This window comes from Puma concolor, chromosome D1, assembly GCF_028749965.1.
Source record: "Puma concolor isolate L17-30 chromosome D1, mPumCon1.1.hap2, whole genome shotgun sequence".
NCBI lineage: Eukaryota > Metazoa > Chordata > Mammalia > Carnivora > Felidae > Puma > Puma concolor.
This window is the reverse complement of record NC_141676.1, coordinates 67,548,284-67,574,836: the sequence shown is the minus strand read 5'-3', so window position 1 is coordinate 67,574,836 and position 26,553 is coordinate 67,548,284. Positions and strand designations below refer to the sequence as shown.

Here is a 26,553-nt window from a genome sequence, read left to right as displayed (position 1 = left end):
TGCCATACTATCCCCATCTAATAGAGTTCTTTTTTTTTTAATCTCACACAGTACCATCCATACTCAGTATCTTTGTGGTGACTGTTTTGCTAAATTCAGCCTAACCTCTATATCACTAAGTCTATAGCATAGATCCTCCCTCTGTAATGTGAGATTTCTTGTATATTATCTTCACATTATGTCCTCACAATAGCAGTTCAACAAAAGCCCTTTATCTTTGTGTGTCTAGATGATGTCCATTAATCTGCTTGACTGATCAATTGACCAAATTAATTATCTGAATGTGAAGCATGTATTGTGTTATAGTCTTCTAAGGAGCTATATCATTTAGATAAAAGACATCAGTCATAATCAACCTGCAGTTTTAAAGTCTTTTTGGTTGACCTCCAAGCCACACCTTTGCTATGCCCCTTCTTTGTGCTTATACTAATACACATCTTCCCATCCTGCTGAAAAGTCTCTTTGATCTCCTGTCACTCTCCTGTTTCTTAACATTGCTCATATGAATATAGTTGAATTTATGGAAAAATATAGAAGAGAGGGCACAGGAATACTAGCTGGCTCTTTATGCATGATCTCAGAGAATAACAGCCCCTTATTGGATTATCATGTTTTTGGATCTGTGCCTTAGCTACATGCTCTGAAACTGTTTTTGTCATTGTATTCAGAGGCAATCAAGCTTATATGGTATTATTTCAAATTACTAATATACAATAGGAAATACATCTGTTCAAGATACTATAATGTGCTAATTAACACATTTACTCTCATTAGTAAAAGTACTAGAGAAAACCATTTTTAATGAGCATGTGTCTTGGTGAGCCTGGACTCTGAGAGAGGGAAATCAGCCAACCAGATGACCTTAATTACTAGCGTCATTATGCTACGATGGCCACATAAACCCACCTTGTGGGTTACCCCAACCAACCAGCATATTCATATATATCAGTGAGCTGGAGAATGCCTCTAAGGCACAATGCTGGAGCTACATTGCCACATATTTTCCCCTAGCACCCAGGAAGAATTTCCCTCTATTCTTTTCCTAATTTATTCAGTTTTATGAATTGTATTCATATAGTATAACTTTTTCCACATTCAGACATACTTTGATTAGTTCGCTGGGTTCTTGCTTTGAGCTAAAGTTTGGAGTGTTCTGTGAATTCTATACCTATAGTATAACTTCTTCCACATTCAGACTTGTCTTGATTAGTTTCCCTGGCCTTTTCTTCTTGCTTTGAGCCAAGGTCAGGTCAGCTATGTATCCTTAACATCATTGAGGTGATAATGCTTTTGTGCTTTATCCTTTTGTTTAGGGTATAGCCTCCCAGGGGCCTGATCTTGTTCTGGAGTCTCTGATCTAACCCCCATCTCTGGGTCCACATGGTCCTATTCTGCAGGCTACCATCAACTTGGGCACTGGAACACAGGCTCTTTGGGAACCTGTACAAGCTCTTTAGTCTCTACCAGTCTCAGTATGTACTTCCTTCTCTTGTGTTCCCCCTCCATTTTTGGCCTCTTGAGTATTTCTCTTACCTATTTGCCAGCTTATCCAGTCATTTAAAAATATTTTATAAGTATTCTATTCACAATTTTTAGTTTCTTTGTAATGAAGAGGGTTTTCTGGACATCTAATCTGCCAAATGGTTTGAAATAGAATCTCAATATACATTTTTCTAAAATACTTTTCTGTCTTCTAGATGCTTTTTGTTCATTGTCATATCTGAATTTTACTACTTTTCCATGGAGCAAACAAGTTATGGCCTTAGCAAGGAACCTGTTCCACAGAGGACATGTCTGGGTTCCCACAAATCTCTAGATAGGTGATAATAAAATTCAATATCATTTTTCTCAATGTCTTGCTTATTGTTTCTTTATTCATGAAGTGTATTTTTCATGTGTATCTCATATGTTCAGCCTCTTCTATTTTCCCAAATCACAAAAATAAATAAACCATGGTCTTTATTCTTCAGAACCACGCAGATTCACAGTATAGCTAGACAGATAAACAAAGTAATTTTAGTAACAGCGGTGAGGGTAATAGCAATGAATGGATCAATGAAAGGACAATGTGGTTTCAAAATAGGAGATGTGGTCATGTATCTCTAGAGGAGAGGGTGGATAAGGTAGCAGAGAGAAAGAGATAGCACCTGGCTTCATGTCTGAAGGCCAAGGAGAAGTACATTAGCTGAGGATAGCAAAAGAAGACATTGTCTAGCCAAAAGAACAGCTTGGGCAAAGATGAGGCAGGGAACAAGCTGGTGTGACAGGCCCTGGTTGACAGTTTTGTGTGGCTGGAACGTATCTGGCTGGAACATTCACTAACAGTTAAGTTAGGGATCAAGGAAGTAGGTAGTCAAATGATGGGGGACTTTGAATGCCATGCTTAGAAGTTTAGACTTTATCCTGAGAGCATACAGATTCCTGGAAGGCTTTTGAGCAAGAGGATAGCATGGTCAGATTTGTATCTTAGAAGGATGATTGGAAACAATTTCATAGTTTACTTCCCCCTACACCACACAGCCTCTCATCATAGATGTTTGAGAGTTGACTGAAGTGATCCATAGACATCAGAAGTTCAAGGCTCAAGCAACATCCCACCAATGGCCACAAGAAAGCCTTCAGGTTTAAGTAGTTATTTCCCTTTTTGAATCCTAAACCCCCTCAAACTATCTGGTTTAAGGAAGAAAAAATAGTCCATAGCACCCTGCTCCCCTCTTCTGAAAACATCCTAGCTGGTTTTTAGCAGCCTCTGAGACTCGACCTGAACAAAATTATGCTGCTGCTGATCTGCCACAGCTGGAAGCAAATCAGGTTGGCATCTCTCCAATTGTTCAGCATCCAGAGCTTTTATAATTATAAAGGCTTTTTACATCACATTAAAAGAAAAATAAAACTATATAAATGAATGTAGCATATTTCATCCAGGTGATGATAAAAGGACAAAAAATCTTTAGAAGAAGATCAGTTGTTCTTTCTCTTGGCTGCTCTAGCTCATTGCACACATTTCGGGCCTAGCACATGTCCCTTCCTGGTTTTTTATAACTGTGTGTTACATGGGGCTCCTCCCATGCCAGAGTCCTTAATATTTGTGTTCACAGTGTCTGACACAAATGATGTACTCTATAGATATCTGTTTATTGAAAAGTTGGATGAGTAATTAAATATTTATTTTTAAGTGGATAAGTAAGTTAAAAAAAAAAAACTGGTATTATGAGTAGGCAGCTTTCATCTTCTATATATTCCAGACCTAAAATCTAATGTGAAACCTGAAAGTAGTAGATAGTGAGTGCCTATTCTCTAGCATATTTTGGGTACAAACAAACAAATGGCATGGTCCCTGCTCTCAAGTTGATTACTGTAGCTGGAGAAGTAGACAAGCATACCAACCCAGTATGACCAGTGTTACGATAGATACATGGAGAATGCTGGGGAGGCTGAGGAGAGCATCAGGGATGGCTTCCAGAAGATCATGATCCCTGAGCTCAATCCTGAATGAGGAATGAGAGTTAGAATCTTGTTCCACTGATTATATATAATGATGTATAATAATGACTATTACTGGGTGCCTAGGCCATCTGAATTCTGAATGGTGAATGACAGAGTACATTAGAGTCCAAATCATTTCAGTGTGAAAAGTATTACAAGTCTTTATATATTGGTGGTGTGGTCTCATTTATTCATTCATCAGGTGTTTATTGAGCACTCATCTAGGTGTATTGGAATGTGTAGAAATGTAAACCATGACATCATTTCTTCAAGAGATCATCTTACTGGAAGCCATAGTGCCCTCGCACATAAAATACTTCATGGAAACACAGGGCATTATATTCACAGACCCAGAGTCATTGGCATAGGCAGTAAACATGCAGAAGTGAGAGCTGAAGCTCAAAATGAAGAAAGGGATCTTTTAACACATCTAATATAAAAGGAAAAAAAATAAGACAAAGAGAAAACAAAATAAGATAAAAGGAAAAGATCATCCAGAGTGAGAGAGTTTGAAAAGAGGACAGAGGTAGGGCTGAATGTGGAATATAAATCAATATGAAGTTATAGAGAGTTACCATGAGCCAGGTACCACACTGAGCACCATAGAAGAGACAAACATGAAGGAGACATTGAATGTGCTATGAAACTGTGAACAGTGCAGAGTGTCATTGGCAGCCCATAGCTGGAGCTACAACAGAAACATGTATGGCTTGACCTGAACCATACTTCTAATTTTTTTTTTATCATTATCGACTTAAATTTCTGGAAAATTTGCATCAAAATCTAGATTATTCACTTACCTTTATAAATTAGAGAATCTGGCAGTACTAGTCAGTGTTTCTGCTTCAAGCACTTGTCCAGAGTTGAGCAGAAACATCCCTTTAAAAAGAATGTATTCTCCAATTGGCTAAAATCGCTGCTTAGTCTGCTGTACTCATTTGTGTTACCTGTCCTATCCCTGTGGACTTTAGATTTTGCCATTTCTGATTAAAATCTAGAAAAAAAGGAAAGATATTTACATAAATAATTATAATATGAAGTAGACGGTAAAGAGGGATCTAAAGCACTGTGGAAGTCCATTCATTCATTCATTCATTCATTCATTCATTCATATATTCATTCTGTCATTCAGTAACTGTTTCCTGAGTCCCTGCTACATCTTGCTATTGCTGAAGTAGCCCAATTGCCTTGATTTCTGGAGTTCACAGTCTATTGAGGGAAAAGGATACATTAGCAATCGCTACACAGAGTGATAAATGCCATACTAGAGTTATGTGTACATAGTTTACATTAGGGTTCACTCCTGATGTTGTCCATTCTATGAGTTTGGACAGATGTATAATGACATCTATCCATCTTTATAGTATCCTACAGAGTAGTTCCACTACCCCAAACCCCTGTGTTTCACCGATTTATCCCCCTCTCCACACGATCCCTGGCAGCACTGATCTTTGTGCCATCTACATAGTTTTGCCTTTTCCATAATGTCATATAGCAGGGAATCATGCAGGATGTAGCCTTTCCAGGCTGGCTTCTTTCACTTAGTAATTTGCGTTTAAGATTCCTCCATGTCTTTTCATGGCTTGATAGCTCATTTCTTTTCAACGATGAATAAAATCCCATGATCTGGATGGACTACAGTATCTATTCACCTACTGAAGGGTATGCTGTGCCAATGTAGATTCATCAATTGTAGCAAATTTACTACTCTGATAGGGGATTTTGATAGTGATGGAGTCCATTCATGTGTGGGGACAAGAGGTTTAAGAAAAATCTCTGTACCTTCCCCTCAATTTTGCCATGAACATAGAATTTCTCTTTAAAAATCTGTCTTAGAGTGGACCAGGAGGAAGATGGTGGCATAGGAGGACGCTGGACTCACCGCGTCCTGCTGACTACTTAGATTCCACCCACATCTGCCTAAATAACCCAGAAAATGACCAGAAGACTAGCAGAACAGACTCTCTGGAGCCAAGTGTAGACGAGAGGCCCACGGAAGAGGGTAGGAAGTGGGGAGAGGTGGTGTGCACTACATGGACTGGTGGGAGAGAGCTGGGCCAGTGAAGGGGCAGCCCGCCTGGCAAGGCAGAGCCCCCGAGTCTGGCTTGCAAAAGCAGAGGGGCTAGGCGGAGTGTGTTGTGACAGCCAGCAGGACTTAACATCTGGAATGTTATAAGTCAACAGCTCTGCTCCGAGAGTGGGAGGGCTAGAGGACAACAGGAAGAAGAGTTGTTGAGCCCCAGAGGACACGGCTCAGCTTGGCAGGGAACAAAGGCGCTTGTCAGCACCATCTTCCTCGCCCATCCCCCAGCCAAAATCCCAAAGGGAACCAGTTCTCCTCACAGAACTTGCTTGCACCTCACAAACACCCAACGCTGTGCTTCTGCAGATCCATCCCTCCGATGGGTCTGCCTCCCTCCCGGTGCCACAGGGCCCCTCCCGAAGCGGACCACTGAAGGCAAAGTGAGCTGAGTCTGCCCCTCCTACCCCTGTTCACCTTGCAGGTCCACCCCGGCTAATATGCCAGATCCCATCGAAGCAGAACCACAAGCCTGGCAGTGTGCAAGTAGCCCAGACAGGGGCCACACCACTCCACAGTGAGTCCTGCCCTGGGAGAGGGGAAGATAAGGTACACACCAGTCTGACTGTGGCCCCAGTGGTGGGCTGGGGGCAAACATCAGGTCTGACTGCGGCCTCGCCCACCAATGCAAGTTACTCCAGACAGCACAGAGGAAGAGCCCTGAAGTTCCCCGCCACTCCAGGGACTATCCAAAATGACAAAATGGAGATATTCTTCTCAAAAGAAACTCCAGGAAGTAGCGACAGCTAACGAACGGATCAAAAACGATTCAAGCAACATAGCAGAAAATGAATTTAAAATAATAGTCATAAAATTAATCATTGGGCTTGAAAAAGTATAGAGGACAGCAGAGAATCTATTACGACAGAGATCATGGGACTAAGAAACAGTCAGGAGGAGCTAAAAAATGATAGAAATGAGCTGCAAAATAAAATGGAGGCTACCACAGCTCAGATTGAAGACACAGAGGAGAGAATCAGTGAATTAGAAGATAAAATTATGAAAAAAGAGGCAGCTGAGAAAAAGAGAGATAAAAAAATCCAGGAGTATGAGGGGAGAATTAGAGAATTAAGTGACACAATTAAATGTAATAACATACGCATAATTGGGATTCCAGAGGAGAAAGAGAGAGGGAAAGGTGCTGAAGGTATACTTGAAGAAACCATAGCTGAGAACTTGCCTGATCTGGGTAAGGAAAAAGGCACTGAAATCCAAGAGGCACAGAGAACTCCCTTCAGACGTAACTTGAATCAATCTTCTGCACGACATATCATAGTGAAACTGGCAAAATACAAGGATAAAGAGAAAATTCTGAAAGCAGCTAGGGATAAACATGCTCTAACATATAAAGGGAGACTGATAAGACTAGTGACAGATTTATCTACTGAAACTTGGCAGGCCAGAAAGGAATGGCAGGAAATCTTCAATGTGATGAACAGAAAAAATATGCAGCCAAGAATCCTTTATCCAGCAAGTCTGTCATTTAGAATAGAAGGAGAGATAAAGGTCTTCCCAAACAAACAAAAACTGAAGGAATTCGTCACCACTAAACCAGCCCTACAAGAGATGCTAAGGGGGATCCTGTGAGACAAGGTACCAGAGACATCACTACAAGCATGAAACCTACAGACACCACAATGACTCTAAACCCATATCTTTCTATAATAACACTGAATGTAAATGGACTAAATGCTCCAACCAAAAGACATAGGGTATCAGAATGGATAAAAAAACAAGATCCATCTATTTGCTGTCTACAAGAGACTCATTTTAGACCTGAGGACACCTTCAGATTGAAAGTGAGGGGATGGAGAACTATCTATCATGCTACTGGAAGTCAAAAGAAAGCTGGAGTAGCCATGCTTAGATCAGACAAACTAGACTTTAAGTTAAAGGCTGTAACAAGAGACGAAGAAGGGCATTATATAATAATTACAGGGTCTATCCATCAGGAAGAGCTAACAATTATAAATGTCTATGCGCCAAATACGGGAGCCCCCAAATATATAAACAATTAATCACAAACATAAGCAACTTTATTGATAAGAATGTGGTAATTGCAGAGGACTTTAATACTCCACTTACAACAATGGATAAATCATCTAGATACAGGATCAATAAAGAAACAAAGGCCCTGAATGATACATTGGATCTGATGGACTTGACAGATATATTTAGAACTCTGCATCACAAAGCAACAGAATCTCAAGTGCACATGGAACATTCTCCAAGATAGATCACATACTGGGTCACAAATCAGCCCTTCATAAGTATACAGGAATTGAGATCATACCATGCATACGTTCAGATCACAATGCTATGAAGCTTGAAATCCACCACAGGAAAAAGTCTGGAAAACCTCCAAAAGCATGGAAGTTAAAGAACACCCTACTAAAGAATGAGTGGGTCAACCAGACAATTAGAGAAGAAATTAAAAAATATATGGAAACAAACAAAAACGAAAATACAACAATCCAAACGCTTTGGGACGCAGCGAAGGCACTCCTGAGAGGAAAATACATTGCAATCCAGGCCTATCTCAAGAAACAAGAAAAATCCCAAATACGAAATCTAATAGCACACCTAAAGGAAATAGAAGAAGAACAGCAAAGACACCCCAAACCCAGGAGAAGAAGAGACACAATAAAGATCAGAGCAGAAATAAACAATATAGAATCTAAAATAAAACTGTAGAGCAGATCAATGAAACCAAGGGTTGGTTTTTTGAAAAAATAAACAAAATTGATAAACCTCTAACCAGGCTTCTCACAAAGAAAAGGGAGATGACCCAAATAGATAAAATCATGAATTAAAATGGAATTATTACAACCAATCCCTCAGAAATACAAGCAATTATCAGGGAATACTATGAAAACTTATATGCCAACAAACTGGGCAACCTGGAAGAAATGGACAAATTCCTAAGCACCCACACACTCCCAAAACTCAAACAGGGAGAACTAGAAAGCTTGAACAGACCCATAACCAGTGAAGAAATTGAATCAGTTATCAAAAATCTCCCAACAGGGGCGCCTGGGTGGCACAGTCGGTTAAGCGTCCAACTTCAGCCAGGTCACAATCTCGCGGTCCGTGAGTTCGAGCCCCGCGTCAGGCTCTGGGCTGATGGCTCAGAGCCTGGAGCCTGTTTCCGATTCTGTGTCTCCCTCTCTCTCTGCCCCTCCCCCGTTCATGCTCTGTCTCTCTCTGTCCCAAAAATAAATAAACGTTGAAAAAATCTCCCAACAAACAAGAGTCCAGGACCAGATGGCTTCCCAGGGGAATTCTACCAGACATTTAAAGCAGAAATAATACCTATCCTTCTCAAGCTATTCCAAGAAATAGAAAGGGAAGGAAAACTTCCAGACTCATTCTATGAAGCCAGCATTACTTTGATTGCTAAACCAGACAGAGACCCAGTAAAAAAGAGAACTACAGGCCAATATCCCTGATGAATATGGATGCAAAAATTCTCAATAAGATACTAGCAAATTGAATTCAACTGCATATAAAAAGAATTATTCACCATGATCAAGTGGGATTCATTCCTGGGCTACAGGGCTGGTTCAACATTCAAAAATCAATTAATGTGATACATCACATTGATAAAAGAAAAGATAAGAACCATATGATCCTGTCAATCGATGCAGAAAAAGCATTTGACAAAATTCAGCATCCTTTCTTAATAAAAACCCTTGATAAAGTCAGGATAGAAGGAACATACTAAAACACCATAAAAGCCATTTATGAAAAGCCCACAACTAACATCATCCTCAACGGGGAAAAACTGAGAGCTTTCTCCCTGAGATCAGGAACACGACAGGGATGTCCACTCTCACTGCTGTTGTTTAACATAGTGTTGGAAGCTCTAGCATCAGCAATCAGACAACAAAAGGAAATCAAAGGCATCCAAATTGGCAAAGATGAAGTTAAGCTTTCACTTTTTGCAGATGACATGATATTATACATAAAAAATCCAATAGACTCCACCAAAAGTCTGCTAGAACTGACTGATACACGAATTCAGCAAAGTCACAGGATACAAAATCAATGTACAGAAATCTGTTGCATCCTAATAAACTAATAATGAAGCAACAGAAAGACAAATAAAGAAACTGATCCTATTCACAATTGCACCAAGAAGCATAAAATACCTAGGAATAAGTCTAACCAAAGATGTACAAGATCTGTATGCTGAAAACTGTAGAAAGCTTATGAAGGAAATTGAAGAAGATATAAAGAAATGGAAAAACATTCCATGCTCATGGATTGGAAGAATAAATATTGTTAAAATGTCAATACTACCCAAAGCTATCTACACATTCAATGCAATCCCACTCAAAATTGCACCAGCATTCTTCTCAAAGCTAGAACAAGCAATCCTAAAATTTGTATGGAACCACAAAAGGCCCCGAATAGCAAAGTAATTTTGAAGAAATTTTGAAGAAATTTGAAGAAGACCAAAGCTGGAGGCATCACAATCCCAGACTTTAACCTCTACTATAAATGCTGTAATCATCAAGACAGCATGGTATTAGCACAAAAGCAGACACATAGACCAATGGAATAGAATAGAAACCCCAGACCTAGACCCACAAAAGTATGGCCAACTAATCTTTGACAAAGCAGGAAAGAATATCCAATGGAAAAAAGACAGTCTCTTTAACAAATGGTGTTGGGAGAACTGGACAGCAACATGCAGAAGAATGAAACTCGACCACTTTCTTACACCATTCACAAAAACAAACTCCAAATGGATAAAGGACCTGAATGTGAGACAGGAAACCATCAAAACCCTAGAAGAGAAAGCAGGAAAAAACGTCTCTGACCTCAGCCGCAGCAATTTCTTACTTGACACATTCCCAAGGGCAAGGGAATTAAAAGTAAAAATGAACTATTGGGACCTCATGAAGATAAAAAGCTTCTGCACAGCAAAGGAAACAATCAACAAAACTAAAAGGCAACCAACAGAATGGGAAAAGATATTTGCCAATGACATATGGGACAAAGGGCTAGTATCCAAAATCTGTAAAGAGCTCACCAAACTCCACACCCGAAAAACAAATAATCCGGTGAAGAAATGGGTAGAAAACATGAATAGACACTTCTCTAAAGAAGACATCCAGATGGCCAACAGACACATGAAAAGATGCTCGTCACTCCTCATCAGGGAAATACAAATCAAAACTACACTCAGATATCACCTCACACCAGTCAGAGTGGCTAAAATGAACAAATCAGGAGGCTATAGATGCTGGACAGGATGTGGAGAAATGGGAACCCTCTTGCACTTTGGTGGCCATGCAAACTGGTGCAGCCACTCTGGAAAACAGTGTGGAGGTTCCTCAAAAAATTAAAAATAGACCCTATGACCCAGCAATAGCACTGTTAGGAATTTACCCAAGGGATACAGAAGTGCTGATGCATAGGGGCACTTATACTCCAATGTTTATAGCAGCACTCTCAACAATAGCCAAATTATGGAAAGAATCTAAATGTCCACCAACTGACAAATGGATAAAGAAATTGTGGTGTATATACACAATGGAATACTACGTGGCAATGAGAAAGAATGAAATATGGCCCTTTGTACCAACATGGATGGAACTGGAGAGTGTTATGCTAAGTGAAATAAGTCATACAGAGTAAGATACCATATGTATTCACTCTTATGTGGATCCTGAGAAACTTAACAGAAACCCATGGGGGAGGGGAAGGAAAAAAAAAAAGAGGTTAGAGAGGGAGGGAGCCAAAACATAAGAGACTCTTAAAAACTGAGAACAAACTGAGGGTTGATGGGGGATGGGAGGGAGTGGAGGGTGGGTGATGGGTATTGAGGAGGGCACCTTTTGGGATGACCACTGGGTGTTGTATGGAAACCAATTTGACAATAAATTTCATATTAAAAATAAATAATAAATAAATAAAAATATAAATAAATAAAGTAAAATAAAATAAAAATGTCTTTAAAAAAAAAAAGAAAGAAGAGAGAGTTCTGGTGTTTACTACCTGTGTGAACATAAGCTGTGTGTCCAAAGCTCAACTAGCTTAGACAAGTTAACTTATGTAAGTATCAGTATAATAGAATTTGTAATTCTTCACAAGGTTTTCATCCTCTAACATAAAAAAATGTAAACACTTTAAAATCTATAGTTTAATGTAACAGGTTATTAGTGTAAGAAGTTTCAGTTAGGGGTGCTTGGCTGTCTCAGTAGGAAGAGCATATGACTCTTGGTCTTGGGTTTGTGAGTTTGAACCTCACTTTGGGTATAGACATTACCAAAAAAATAAATGAAAACTTTAAAAAGAAAAAAAAAGTGTAAGTTAGAAAAAGTAAATCATTTGGAGTTTGTTTAGGATATTCTATTTGCACACCATTTACAGATTTATTTCTTTGTCATTTCCCCTCATTATTAAACTAAATATCAAAAAGGCATCATAATTACTGTGATATAAAAATTCTATTTTAAAAACAGTATTTAAATCCTACAAGTTGACAAATTCCACATAATTTGGTTTAAAAGACTTGTCCAGGTAAAATAAATAAAATGTAGTCACTCAAGAATTATATGTTTTGTGTTCAAGGGTGACTAACAAAATTCCCCCCGATGGTAATGGGGAGTTTGTTTCATAAAGATCTTTTAAAGCTGTATTTTCTCTGAAGAGAGTCACTTAGCATACTAAACATGTAAGGACAATCCTTACTTCCAAAGGAATCATCTTCTCTCCCATTTTACTATTAAAATACCAAGCTTTGGGGCGCCTGGGTGGCGCAGTCGGTTAAGCCTCCGGCTTCAGCCAGGTCACGATCTCGCGGACGGTGAGTTCGAGCCCCGCGTCAGGCTCTGGGCTGAGGGCTCAGAGCCTGGAGCCTGTTTCCGATTCTGTGTCTCCCTCTCTCTCTGCCCCTCCCCCGTTCATGCTCTGTCTCTCTCTGTCCCAAAAATAAATAAAAACGTTGAAAAAAAATTAAAAAAAAAATAATAAAATACCAAGCTTTCTCCATAAAGCTTTCATTTTTTCATTTCTGATAAAATCATGAGCAAAAGAAATCTTTTGCTTTCCTCTTGGCTTTGTATGAAGTGCAAATATGATGCAACATACAGCTTTTATGTCTGAGAAACCTGAGGGGGAGACGAGAGACTTGCACACTAGAAAATGAACCCGTCTAAAGAGGGCCATGTCTGCCTAACTGTTGCTATGAGACAAGGTTAAGAGCCAGTGTTCACAGAATGTCTGTTTTTTTTCCTATAAAGTAATAAATCTATATTTAATGCAAATTTTCCCAATTTTAAACATAAGCAACAATTCAAAAATTTGTAAACACTGGGTCACATTAAGCCATTATCTTTCTGATTTGCAACCTTTGGAATATATCATACTCTAGACTCTGGGATTTTGAGTGAGAAAAATCTGTGTCTTAATCCTGCCTTTGTTAATTTACTAAAATCAGTAAAAACTTGGAAAGCAGTCTCATTTCAATAATGTAAAAAGTTTTCTTTCCCTCTCTCTCTGCCCCTTCCCTACCTGATCGATCTCTCTCTCTCTCTCTCTCCCCTAAATAAATAAACATTTAAACATAAATAATAAGGGTGCTTGGGTGGCTCAGTCACTTGAGCTTCCAACTTTGGCTCAGGTCATGATCTCGTGGTTGATGAGTTCGAGCCCCATGTTGGGTTCTATGCTGACAGCTCAGAGCCTGGAGCCTGCTTCGGATTCTGTGTCTCCCTCTCTCTCTGCCCCTCCCTTCCTCATGCTCTGTTTCTCTCTGTCTCAAAAATAAATAATCATTAAAAAATATTTTTAAAAATAAATAAATAAATAAATAAATAAATAAATAAATAAATAATAAAATGAATACTTATACACTTGCCATCTAGATTGCACTTTTAACATTTTACTTCACTTATTCTATAAAATATCTATCCATCTATCTATCCAATCATCTGTCCATCTTTCTTTTTGGATCAGTTTAAAAGTAGTTGCATGTTGACATCTCTGTGCATCTCTCATTAGATTGTCTTGAGGAATAAATGGAATGATGCACATAAAGCATCAAAGATAATATCTAGCACATAGATAACCCTTTCTCTTCATCTATGTTTACTATGTATAACTTGAATGTCATTGGTTGTACTAAGAGTGTGTGTTTTAAACTTGAGTGAAGAGGAATATTTCCACAACTTTTTCTTCAAGATCCTGTTGGCCCCTACCTTCAAAATGTATCCAGAATCTGGACTTCTGGTTGCAGTCAAAATACAGTATCCCCTTTCTCTCTAATCATCCCTCTTATTAAAATGCATGCACACACATGCACATATACACACACACATACGCACACACAGCTTAAGACATAATAAAACAAACAAACGTGGGAAGACTCTACAAATTGGAAATCAGTAAGACCAGCTCAGAGAGGAGTGATACTGTGGTGAGTTTCTTAAATTTTCTTTTTACTTCCTACATGTCCTGAATGGAGCCCTGGAGACGCCTTCACCCTGGCACCCCTACCAATAAGGACAGACCAAAAAAGCCTCAAGAAAGCCTGCAACCTGTATCCAAAAGATTGGAAAACGGATAGATTAATAGAACAGGGAGCCTTTTGATAATACTTCCCTAACTCTATCCAAACACCAAAGGCAAAACCCTCACTGCAGTGCCAGTGGACTGTGCAGATAGCTAGACATCTGGCCCCATTAGGGGAAGCCAGGAGAGGCAGTTCTAAGATGACCCTGGACTTCCTCCACTGGGGTGATGTCGTGGGCCAAATAAAAGCTGAACTTCCACCCCTATCCAGCAGCAAACAGGCAGAACAAGGTGACATGCTAGTTGACCTCCACTCCCCACTTGGGGGCTGAACTTGCACCTTCATCCAGCTGCAACAAGCCTGGAATGAGATAGCGCTCGTTAGCATTCCATGTCCCTACTCCTGGTATTGGTGGGGACCACCAGGGAGCTGAACTACTGCTGGTCAGTGGCATTGAGGTAGAAGGGGGAAGAGGGAAGCAGTGCTAGTTGGCAAACCACTTTTCCCAGTAGGGTCGTGAGCTGAACTTCTAGCCACACTCAGAGGCAAGGAGGCAGAACAAAATGGCTCAAGGCAGTGCTAGTCAGCACCCTATTTTCACTCCCCCATTGGTGTCAGTGGGCCCGTGGGGAACTGAGTTTCTACCCCACTAAGTGGAAATGAGGTAGAATGAGTGGAATACCAGTTGGTACCCCCACTTTCCTCCTTGGTGTCACCAGGGACAAGTAAGAAGCTGAATATCCATTTCACTGGCGTCTGCAAGTTATTCCTAAATTGATCTACAAGCTGAAAAAAACTAAGATTAAGTAGAATATAGTATTTTATACTGTAATACCCAAGTGTCCAGTATATAATAAAATAAAATCATTTCTTATTCCAAGAACCAGGAAAATCTCCAGCTGATGCCAACACTGAGATAACATAGGAGTTAGAATTATTTGACAAGGATTTTAAAATACCCATCATGCTTCAGTAGGCAATTCCACACAGACTTGAAATAAATGGAGAAAAAAATGAAAGTCTCCACAAAAGAAAAGAAGATAGATAGATAGATAGATACATAGATTTTTCAGCTTTAAGATCCATTTGTTATATATATAACAAATGGATCTTAAAGCTGAAAAATATAAAAACCAAAATAGAAAAAAACTCATTGAATGGGGTCAAGAGCAGAATAAATATGACAGAAGAAAGAACAGCTGAATCTGAAGATAGGAGGGTAGAAATTACTCAGTCTGGCCACAGAGAGAAAATTGACTGGAAATATACCCACTGCCTACCACTTCCTCTAATACTACCCTCAGCCAAGTCACTCTTTTCCCTGCATGTAGCAATTAGCCACATAACTCATCTCACTTTTTCAAATGTTGCCCCTTGCATATATTTTATGCCAAAGTAACCATTTAAAAATATAAATCTGATCAAGTAATCTTCTCAGTGGTTTCCTATTTCTGTCAGAGTAAAACTCAAAGTTTTAGAATGGTATACAAGGCCCTATAGGATTTATCCCCTGTTGTCTCTCTGCCTGTGGTAGGTAAAATTCTAAGATGGCCCCGTGATTTCTGCCCCATGATGTTACTCCCACAGTTAAGTTACCTTATATGGGAAAAAGAATTTGCAAGTGTAGTTAAGGTTACTAATCACTTGATCCTAAAGTAAGGAGATTATCTGGGTGGGCCTAACCATATCACACATACCATTGAAAAGCAGAAAGTTAAATCTAGCTAGTTGTGGAAGAGCAAGTCAAAGAAATTCCAAATGAGAAAAGGATCCAGTGTGCCATTGCCAGCTAACAAGGAATGTGAGTAGCCTCTGGGGCCTGAGAGAGACTCCCATCTGGTGTCCAGCAAGGAAACAGGGAGCTCGGTCTCTTTGATGGCTCTTTTTATATGTCATCTTGACTGGGCCACAGGGCACCCAGGTATTTAGTCAAATGGGGCAGGGATGTTTGTTTTGTGTATAAACTTTCTGAGTACCTGGAACAGTTCCTGGTATAGTAGTGCTTACAGAGTATTTGTAGAGTAAAATAAATTAACTCTATGTCGAGCTATTTTTGACTTAATGCATTGCATTATAATACATTACGTAGAGTCCATGCTGTATGTGCATTTTACACCCTTCCTCAAAATTAGGCCAAACATAGATATATAATGCATTGCTTTGTGCATGGGAATGTGATAGCAAATAACAGATTCTGTGTAGTCATTAGTATAAAAAAATACTCTTTTTTTATACTAGGCGGGCTCTTTGCCATTTTTACATCATTAAGGGAAACTTTAATGACTGAAACTGGGATATTTGGGAGAGGATGGTAGGTGATACAAAAGTGCCTTGGTCAAACCCAAGACTTAGAGAATACATTTTTTTTTAACTACTAATAAGAATATAGAACTAGATGTCTTCTAGCTCCCTTAAAATTCTATATTCCATAGTTATCTACCCTCTACACAAACTCAACTAACTAATGGCTCAAGATTTTTGTCTCTCATCTTTTTGCTGATGACCCTCAAATCTGCATTTGCAGTCTTCTCTATGGATCCAAATTCCTAACCTTTGTCTCTAATCATTTCTGAACACCGCGTGGATGACCCACCATCACCTGGAATTGAGCATGTCAAATCATACCCATCCTCATGATCCTGGATTCCAGTTCTCCCTCCTTTTGCCAATCACTTAGCTATCATTCCATCTCTCCTCTACTGTGTGAGTCAATCTCTGGACCCACTGTTTCTCCTTTCAGATTTACTCTCTCACATTGCCCTTTCATTTCATTATCACTACTGTCACCCTTGTTCATGCTCTCACTTTCTCACATTTGGATTACTTACTCAACATCCTAACTAATTTTTCTACCTCCCATCATATCAACACTCTCCTCTCCAGCAATCCTACATAAGACCATTTGTTAATGCTCCTAAAATGGATTTAAATATTCTTGGTGCCTCAGAATCTTCCAATGAGTCTCCACTGCCTACAGAGTAAATTTTAATTAATAGTCGAACAAACATGTAAGATATTTCATGATAGGACCTATTCAGACTAGTCTCTTGTCCCCCAGATTCTCTCCCCTTGGGATGAATTCATCCTACTGAGTGCTACTATGGTGCTCAATAGAAGAACAAATGAGTGGGGGGAGTGAAATGGGTGAAGGTGGTCAAAAGATACAACCTTCTACTTTTAAAATAAGTAAGTCCTGGGGATGTCATATACAACATGGTGCTTAATACTGTATTGTATGTTTGAAAGTTGCTGAGAGTAGATCTTAAAAGTTCTTATCTCAAGAAGAAAAAATTGTAACTATGTGTGGTGATAGATGTTACTCAGACTCCTTCTCATGATCATTTCATGATATACAAATATTGAATCATTACATTGTACACCTGAAACTAATATAATGTTATATGTCAATTATGTCTCAATTTTAAAAAATACAAGAACAGATGTTCTAAGCAAAGGAAAAGTAGAAGTAAAGCTAGTTTAAGAAAATGTTTTGGAATTAAGGGATGACCTTGTATGATATTGCATTTTTGTGGTGAGGAACTCAGACATCTGCCATGAAATTAGCATTTTTCTTGGAGTACTAATGTATCTTACATTGAGAAGATAGGTAGTGAGTTGCTGGTATCAAATATCTCAATGAAAGTAAAAGCAACCTAAATCTTGAGTGGGTCACCCCGTGAGCTCTGTTTTCCACTTGTTTCTTCAGGGAGCCCCGCAAGGTTGTCCTGCACAAAGGCTCCACTGGCCTGGGCTTCAACATCGTGGGCGGGGAAGATGGAGAAGGTATTTTTGTATCATTCATTCTGGCTGGTGGACCAGCAGATCTGAGTGGGGAGCTCCAGAGAGGAGACCAGATCCTATCCGTGAGTATTTCTTCTTAATCTTCATCCCTCCATATCTGACACCATTTGAGAAAAAAGTCACTTTCAATTATGACTGCAGAAGCATCTTAATTTAAAAGGAAAAATGGCTGACAGCATTATGGCTTTCAGTACATGTTACAGTTTAAATGGTGTTAAAGTGTCTGATGCTTATTACTTACTTCCCTCAGATATAGGTAAAAGTGTTCATGTTTTCATTTAGGTTTCCTGAGACATACTTGTGTCCAATAAAACATTGAGAAACATGCCTTTTTAATGTTTATTTAGTTTTGAGAGAGAGAAAGAGAGAGTGCAAGCAGGAAAGGGAAGAGAAAGCGGGAGACACAGAATCCAAAGCAGGCTCGAGGCTCTGAGCTGTCCCCACAGAGCACGGGGCTCGAACGCACGAATCGCAAGACCATGACCTGAGTCAAAGTCAGTTGCTTAACTGACTGAGCCACCCAGACACCCTGAGAAGCATGACTTTTTAAGGTATATTATTTATTTTTAATGCAGACCTTTTTTCCAGATCCATGACTGTACTCTAAAAACAGCATTTTTATAAGCATATTGTTTGTTGCATATAACTATATATGAAAATATGTAAAATATGCAGTTGGGTGCCACTGATAACTGGTAGCAGCACACCATTTACCTAAATGCAAGAATTACCAGCAACAAGTTATTAAGCACTTATTGTTAACTAGGCATTTTATAAAAGTGATTTTTAATTCTCACAATCTCCCTGAAATTTATTACCCCATGTTTGATGAAAATAAGGTTCAGGGACACTTGGATAGCTCATTTGCTTAAGCATCTGACTCTTGATTTTGGCTCAGGTCATGATCTCACCTGAGATCACCAGGGTGAGTTCAAGCCCTGAGACAGGCTCTGTGTTGACAGTGTGGAGCCTGCTTAGGATTCTCTCTCTTCCTCTCTCTCTGCCCCTCCCCCTGCTTACATGCTCTCTCTCTCAAAATACATAAACTTTAAAAAAAATATTTGAAGAAAATAAGGTTCAGAGAGGTGAAGTCAATGTTTACCTAACTAGAGACAGTAACAGCTGGGATTTAAATATTCAGGTTTGTTTGTTTGTTTTTTTAAGATTTTATTTTTAAGTAATCTCTACACCCACCATGGAGCTTGAACTGACAACCCTGATATCAAGAGTTGCATGCTCCACTGACTGAGCCAGCCAGGCATCCTTAAATATTCAGTTTTAATGCCCATCATATGTGCTTTCTTTTTCCTCCTTCCTTCCCTTCCCCCTTCCACCTTTCCATCTGTCTTTCCTCCTCCTTTCTTCTCCTTTCTTTTATTGAAATATTTATTAACTGCCTCTTTCCACTAGATAAAGCTATCTTTCTGGTATAAACTCTGTGACAGGTAGTTATGTCCATTATGAGTGTTCATGACCATAATGAAATTTTGGTAACCATGCAAATGATACTGGGAAATAATCTAAGGAGCTAGTTCTTATGGCTGAGTTTATGGCTCATAACTCAATGAAGCACTTAGTTTGTGGTTTTACTGTGTGCTTAAAAAAACTTATCTTTGTTTTATAGCTGTGATTTATAGCTAGGATTTTCCAAGTGACCTTATTTTTGTTAGCCATCATGCCTTCTCCACTTTCCCCTCCAGACACATACGATTTACCTGTATAATATAGTCAATTGGTCTGAGTAAAGTGTCCAATGGTCTGAATGGATGGCCTTATATGTTCCGGTAGTTCTCCCACACATTAAGGCCTTTGCTTACTCATTAGCTAGCAGATGTCTGGAGGGATAGGGTATGTGAGAAATAGGGTAAGGTCCCATGGCAGGGTCTCATTCTGCCATCCAAGAGCCAAACATCACCTCTTCAACTATTCCCCTCTGCATATTTCTTCTACACTTAAATGATATAGATCTATATAAATATAGATAATATATAGATATATATATATATATATAATCTGTATTTATATAGATCTATATCTATATCTATATTTATATCTGTCTTCCTCAACTTACACTGGGGTTATATCCTGATAATCCCCTTGTAAGCTGAAAATACTGTAGTCAGAAATGCATTTCTTAAACATGCTCACAACACTTAAATTAGCCTACTTTTGGGAAAAATCACCAAAAAGAAAGCCTATTTTATAATATTTTGTAAGTGTTGTCTATCTCATGTAAATTACTGAATACTGTTCTCGAAGGGAAAAACAGAGTGGTTATATGGGTGCATAATGGTTGTAAGTGTATCACTTGTTCACCCTCGTGATGGCGTGGCTGAATGGGAGCTCACTGGCCAGCATCACAAGAATGTGTACCCCATATTGCTAGTTTGGGAAAAGATCGAAATCCAAAATTTGAGGTACAGTTGCTAGTGAACATGTGTCACTTTTGCACCATCATAAAGTTGAAATTTGTTAGGTCAAACTACAACTAACTCCAGGACCCTCTGTATAAGATGTAACTTACCTTTGTTGACTTGTCTTTCTTTACTAAGTGGCAAAAGCTCCATGAAAGTAAATTATCTTATATCTTAAATTATCTCATTTAGCATGTGAATGGTACCTTAAAGTCTCCCTAACAATGCTGATTGAATGGAATAGTGTTGAGTAAGTATGGTGATGCTTTACAATGTCACTGTAGCCTAGCAGGTGGACTCTAAAATTCTGTGTAAAACATACTTAGATATTTTCCTCACCCTGGATCAAAATCTGTAGCCGGAAACCACGCTGTTACTTCCCCACAGCCAGCATTCACATTGGCACAGCACTTCCCCCCCAACACAAAGCACTCTCACATGCATTAATTCTAGGGGTCTTCAAAGCAATTCTACATGTCACTATAAGTTATTATTTCTCTCACTTTCTACATCAGGAAAAAGCGATTTAGAAAGGCTGAATGATTTGTCCAAATCTCCATAGCTACTGACTATGATGTTGGACTCATAATCAAGTCTCCTGACCCCAAATCAGTGTTCTTTCTCCTCATAGCACAATCTCTCTTCAAATGAGATCAAAACCTGTCAGTGATCTCATTCAACACCTTCTTGTCTCATTCAGCACTGCTCTGTGTGCGCACGCACTCAGGAGCACACAGAACTATAAAATTTTTTTTTAATGTTTATTCACTTTTTGAGAGACAGAGTGTGAACAGGGCAGGAGCACAGAGAGAGGGAAACACAGAATCCAAAGCAGGCTCCAGGCTCAGAGGTGTCAACACAGAGCCTGATGCAGGGCTTGAACTCATGAGCTATGAGATCATGACCTGAGCTGAAGTCAGATGCTTAACCCACTGAGCCACCCAGGCACCCTGGGAGCACACAGAACTATAAAGAGCTAAGATTTCCATGTTACTTTTGAGTCAATCACTATTATAACAAGTTTACCCTTATAACCACCCAATGCCTTGTTATGTTCATTTTTTAAGTACGCTCTATGCCCAACATGGGGCTTGAATTCACAACTCTGAGATCAAGTGTCACAGGCTCTACCAACTGTGCCAGCCAGTCACCTCCTTATTATGTTCATTTTACAGGTAAAGAAACGGAGTCAGAGAGATGACATTAGGCTCCGTTTAAATGAAAAATGCATGAAACCGTAGGTTTTATTTGTTTTAACTTTAGGCATGTGGTAGAAAAAGGGATGAGCTAATAATCTTATGGCTCAACAAAGAAAATTCATAACTATTTCTGTTTTCAAAAGGAGATGTATCCATTTAAATATTACTGCCAGAACCAGGAAAGAAAAGAAGACAACAATCAGAATTACAGTCTTCTTAGAAATTACATTTTTCAGAACATTACAATAGTCTCTGACATTCAGATATCATATCCTTTCTTATGTATAACATTTGCAAAGACAGTTCAATGATAAAAATATTAGCTGTTTTTTGCAATTGAAAGGAAGAGGGAACATTTCCCTTTTTTACCTTGCAAAAAGACATTTAAACTCTGGCTAGAAATCACCTAGTTTCAAGACCCAGTATTGGAATTTCATTGGTTAACACTGAAAGAAAAGAATAAACAAATTTGAGAAGCTCAAACGTTACACTATGGAAAGGAAACAGCAGAATGGAATTATTAACAATGGAATATGGAGGATATGATATTTTGCCTCTACAGCTGGCACAAGATATAAAAGGACAAGCTCTACCTTCCTGGAAAACACAAGAACAAAAACTCTGTATAGCAATCAAGAGTTAAATACAAACTCAATGCATATTACTAGATTATGTAAGATTATTTTGTAAATAACTTATGCTAACAGTAATGTAGTTAAGTTCAGAGAAGAAAACTTGAATCCCCAGGGAGGAGAGCTGTTGGAGTAGGTCTCTGTCCTCAATTGGTGTTCATTGAGAAGACTTGAATATGAGATAATTACCTTTCTAATCAGGGGCAGAATGTCATTCCTGTTTTCCAGAACTATTCTCCCTCACAGACTATACAATCTTTAGAGATAACTCATTTCATTAATGACGTACTATGTGACAGATTTTTGTAGCAGGATTTGAGATCTCAAGAGATGAATGAGATAAACATCCTCATCTTAAAATGTTCACAGCCTAAAAGCAAATATATCAATGTATCTATTATATGTGAATACATAGATATGGTTATGGATATAGATGTAGATATAGGATAGGTATAGTGGCACACTGAGGAAGAAAGGAGGCAAAACACTTTGAATCAAGCACATCGTAAGTACTCAGTCCTCCTATTACTACTAACAATTTTGCCTTAAGAATGTATTCAGTGTTTTTAAAAAAGGTCAGATAACTATGTCTAAAGAAGACCTTTTTTTATAGAGTTTGAGTCATTCCTTCTTTGGGACAAGAGGTTGGACCTGAAGAGCATTTCCCAAAGTGTGTTTCACAGGACAGTAAAAGAGCAGAATCGCATTAAGGTGTTAAAGAGAGAAAGGGTTCCCTGGTATCAGGTTTCTTCACTAAAGAACTTTTCAAAAACATCTGTTTCCCAGTGTGTATTGGAAATCCCTTTAGAGGCATAGAAAGTATCCATCTTTTCCCAAACGTATTTGACCATCAAACCTCTACGTGAGGAGCACTTCACAGGACAACAGTAGCAGGAAATGCCAGAGTAGATATTTTTCTAATTCTCATAATTGACTCTTCCTAAACAAGGTAGCCTTACTTGACTGTAAAGAAAGCCAAGTAGCCTTTTACTATGTTAAGATTATGGGCGCCATCTAGTGTTCATGCATTGTCTAAACATGGCAGCCTGAAATTGGAGGGTTCCAAAGCTCCATTGTAGAATTTTATTATCCCCCACTTCCCCCTCCTCACCAAAACTACAGAACTAAAGTAGCTAAGAAACTGAAAGAGAAATCATCTTTAGGCTACATTCTATACACATACTGTGAGTGATATTTTCTAATTTCTCCTTTATGTATTCTACTTCTTGGGCATTTTTTATAAGGAGTCTTATCCAATAATTGAACCATATTCTTGAGGTATTGGTGGAGGAGAATTTAGGACATTCAACATGCAATCACATTAACTAGTGCAGTAGCTTCCTCAGGCATTCTTCCTGCAGAGGAAAAGATAAAAATGGTTCTGTTATTATTTGTTTCAATGCTTTGTTATGAAAAATGTGGAGCAGAACATGTAGAAGTAATACCCCTATAATGAGATTCTTTTCTGTATCACCATGCAATTTTAGTTTTTTTCATTCCTCAGAACCCTCAGAAAGAGCACCTCAGCTGACCTTGCTAAGTCTAAAGCTCACCCTTGATGGACTTCAAGTATTTATCTGTGTTCCAAAATACATGGCTGGGAATACATGTTGCCAAAAGCGAAACACTGCAGTTGTTGAGGTGAAGGTACAATAGATAATCATGCATCTTTACATTGAAGTTGCAGTTGTATTGTGGATTTGGAAAGAGTACAAATAAGTCACAGATCACCTGGATGTTTCATTAATTCTCAGGTTACCTTGCTACCTTCATGTTTAGAGCACATATGCCAGATCCTTACTGTCACATTATTCAAATAGAATGTGAGCAATATATACACTATTCATCATCCTGGGACACTGATAAAGTCACCTTTCTCTTGTTAACCTCACATGGCAATTCTCCACTGCTTTCAGTATTATGCCTGAAATCCAGCCCTCCTCCTGCTCCCACCTCAAAAAAAGTCCCAAATTATTTCTTTAATTCCCTGAAGTGATCCTCTTAAGAGCTTACAAACCCATACCTTTCAGTGACCATATAGTATGGGCCATCTGCTTAAGGGCCTATGTCTCTATATTCCTAAAACCAGCACCCCTCAAGATACCAAAGAGGCTCTGAGGCCCATGCAGGTGTGGGGACAAGAGCAATCTCCCCAGCTCTGTGCTATGTCACCTTGTTTCAAAAGCACGCCAGCTCAGACTAGCAGTTTTACGAAGCCTCTCCCACCTAACCGCACCTTAAGCTTCTCTCCTCTCATCCTCAACACTTTGAGTCACCCAAACTCCAGCAAAACCTTCACCCTCCCCTAGGACTTTATCTGACTGAGCTCCACGCATTCCACCTTTCCCCAACAAAAGGCAGACAAGAGTCAGAGACTAAAATTAGCTTAAACACAGCAGTATCTGTTTCCAAACAGGAATGACTCAACATCTGCATTTGGATTAAGGGGGATTTCACACCTTTCTCCAAGAAAATGGGTAGATATTTATCCTCTGTATACAGCTTTGTAACTGACAGGCCATCTTCTAATTTTGTTCAAAAAAAAAAAAAAACAATATTTGCTGAAGGGAATTATGAATATTTTTGGCAAATTAAACAATAGTAGTGGGGTTTTTTGTGTGTGTGTTTTGGGTTTTTTGTTTGTTTGTTTGTTTGTTTGTTTGCTTGTTTGGGTTTTTTGTGCCCTCCTGTGCTTTCTCATCAAAGTATCAGGAATGCCAGGGTCCTCTCTCAGCAGGGCACCCTACTAAACACCTTTGAAGAAAAATCTAAACAAGTAGAATTGAGGATGTTTTTGAAAAGATTAAGACTTTTTGCCCCAACTCTGACCAGTTAAATTCAGGTTTCTGGCCCAGAAAGCATGTGAAGCCTCCCACAAAACTTGTGTGCCTGTTCCATGCATCTCCTGAACCCCACTTTCTCTAGACTCACTGACTCTTCAGTCTCTGGCTTTTGCCTCTCAGGAGCCCACTCAGACTTCTCTCCACCTTACTGGACTTGTCTTCATGGCCACCTCAGAGCCCAACAGCGCCCCTCCTCAGGGATCACCTCAAATAAAAACAGTGGAGCCAGTGAAAAGGCTGTAAGGGAGAAAATTTTCCTCAGCCTTGGCTTCAGAGTATCACCATCCAGGGTGATGCCTGGCCCACCCACCAAAAAGTAGGGATTTAGTAAGGCCTAGCTATGCCCCATAAGTCCTTTATTACGATAGATATCCCGGGACATAAAAACATCCCCTATCACATATAACATTCGACCTTTGGGAAGAGCAAGCCTTTTAAAAGTATATCTTATCATGCCATTTCTCCCCTCTTCTTAAAAATTTTCAGTGACTTTCTGTTGTTCTTAAGGTAAAGTCCAAATTTCTTAACATGGCCTATAGGGCTTTATAGGATCTAGCTCTTGCCTGCCTCACCTGCCACAGATACACCACTTCCCCTACTCTCACTGTGTCCCAGTCACCCCGGCTTCTTTTCTCCTCCAATCAGGGGCAATACTCAAAATATTTAGCAACTTGACACATATAATTCAGCACCAGCCCATCCAGTGAATGGCCATATTGCCAAACTACAGGCTGGTAGGGAAGTGGAGTCTTCTGGCAGCCAGGGTCATGGGTCACTTGGGGAGGGCTTAGGGCAGGAATTACTTATTGGCAATTCACATGGAAGTGTTTCATTATTATAACAAAAGGAATAGCCATGTTCCTTTGGTGCAAACTCCGTGCAAACTCCATGGTGCAAACTCCGACCAGGTGCCTGTACATGTACTAAATTTTCTCTGCAAAAGAACTCAGAGTGAGAAAGGACCTTCTAATTACCTAAAGGGGACCAGAGAATGCATGGATTGTCCTAGACTTCATTTAGAAAGCATCTCCATTGTCTGACATTGAATCTGGCTAATGAATGATACCTATCAAATGAATAAACCCAATAAACTTTATGGGCATAGTACCAAAGGAAAATTATAATTGCTATTTTCTGATACATTTCTTGAGTACTGCGTATTGTTATTAATACTCTCTATAGCACAACTTGTAGAGCTATAGCAAGAATAGTATCAGGAGAGAGGCATCTGGATGTCTCAGCTGGTTAAGCATCTGACTTCAGCTTAGGTCATGATCTCGCAGTCTGTGAGTTCAAGCCCCACATCGGGTTCTGCGCTGACAGCTCAGAGCCTGGAGTCTGCTTCAGATTCTTTGTCTCCCTCTCTCTCTGCCCCCTCCCCACCTCGCACTCTTTCTCTCTCTCAAAAATAAATAAACATTAAAAAAAAAGATATTCTGAATCTTCAGGACACAAAGGGCCCTTTGGGACACAGGTCTGGATAAATACAAATGAGAGGAACACTAGGATTCCCAGCTGCCTTTAGAGAAGTAGGCAAGGATGAGTCTTTCATTCATTCATTAAACATTTGCTCA

General features: G+C 39.3%; 1 protein-coding gene across 25 annotated transcripts in view; it reads left to right on the top strand.

The window, feature by feature from the left end:
- DLG2 (discs large MAGUK scaffold protein 2) overlaps positions 1-26,553 on the top strand; it is a 2,060,086-nt gene that overhangs the window by 1,693,516 nt on the left and 340,017 nt on the right. For all 25 annotated transcript variants that reach the window (XM_086678450.1, XM_086678461.1, XM_086678456.1 and 22 more), the window contains one exon: positions 17,797-17,953. In XM_086678450.1, coding sequence (XP_086534576.1) covers positions 17,797-17,953 — 157 coding nt within the window. The remainder of the gene's footprint in view (positions 1-17,796; positions 17,954-26,553) is intronic.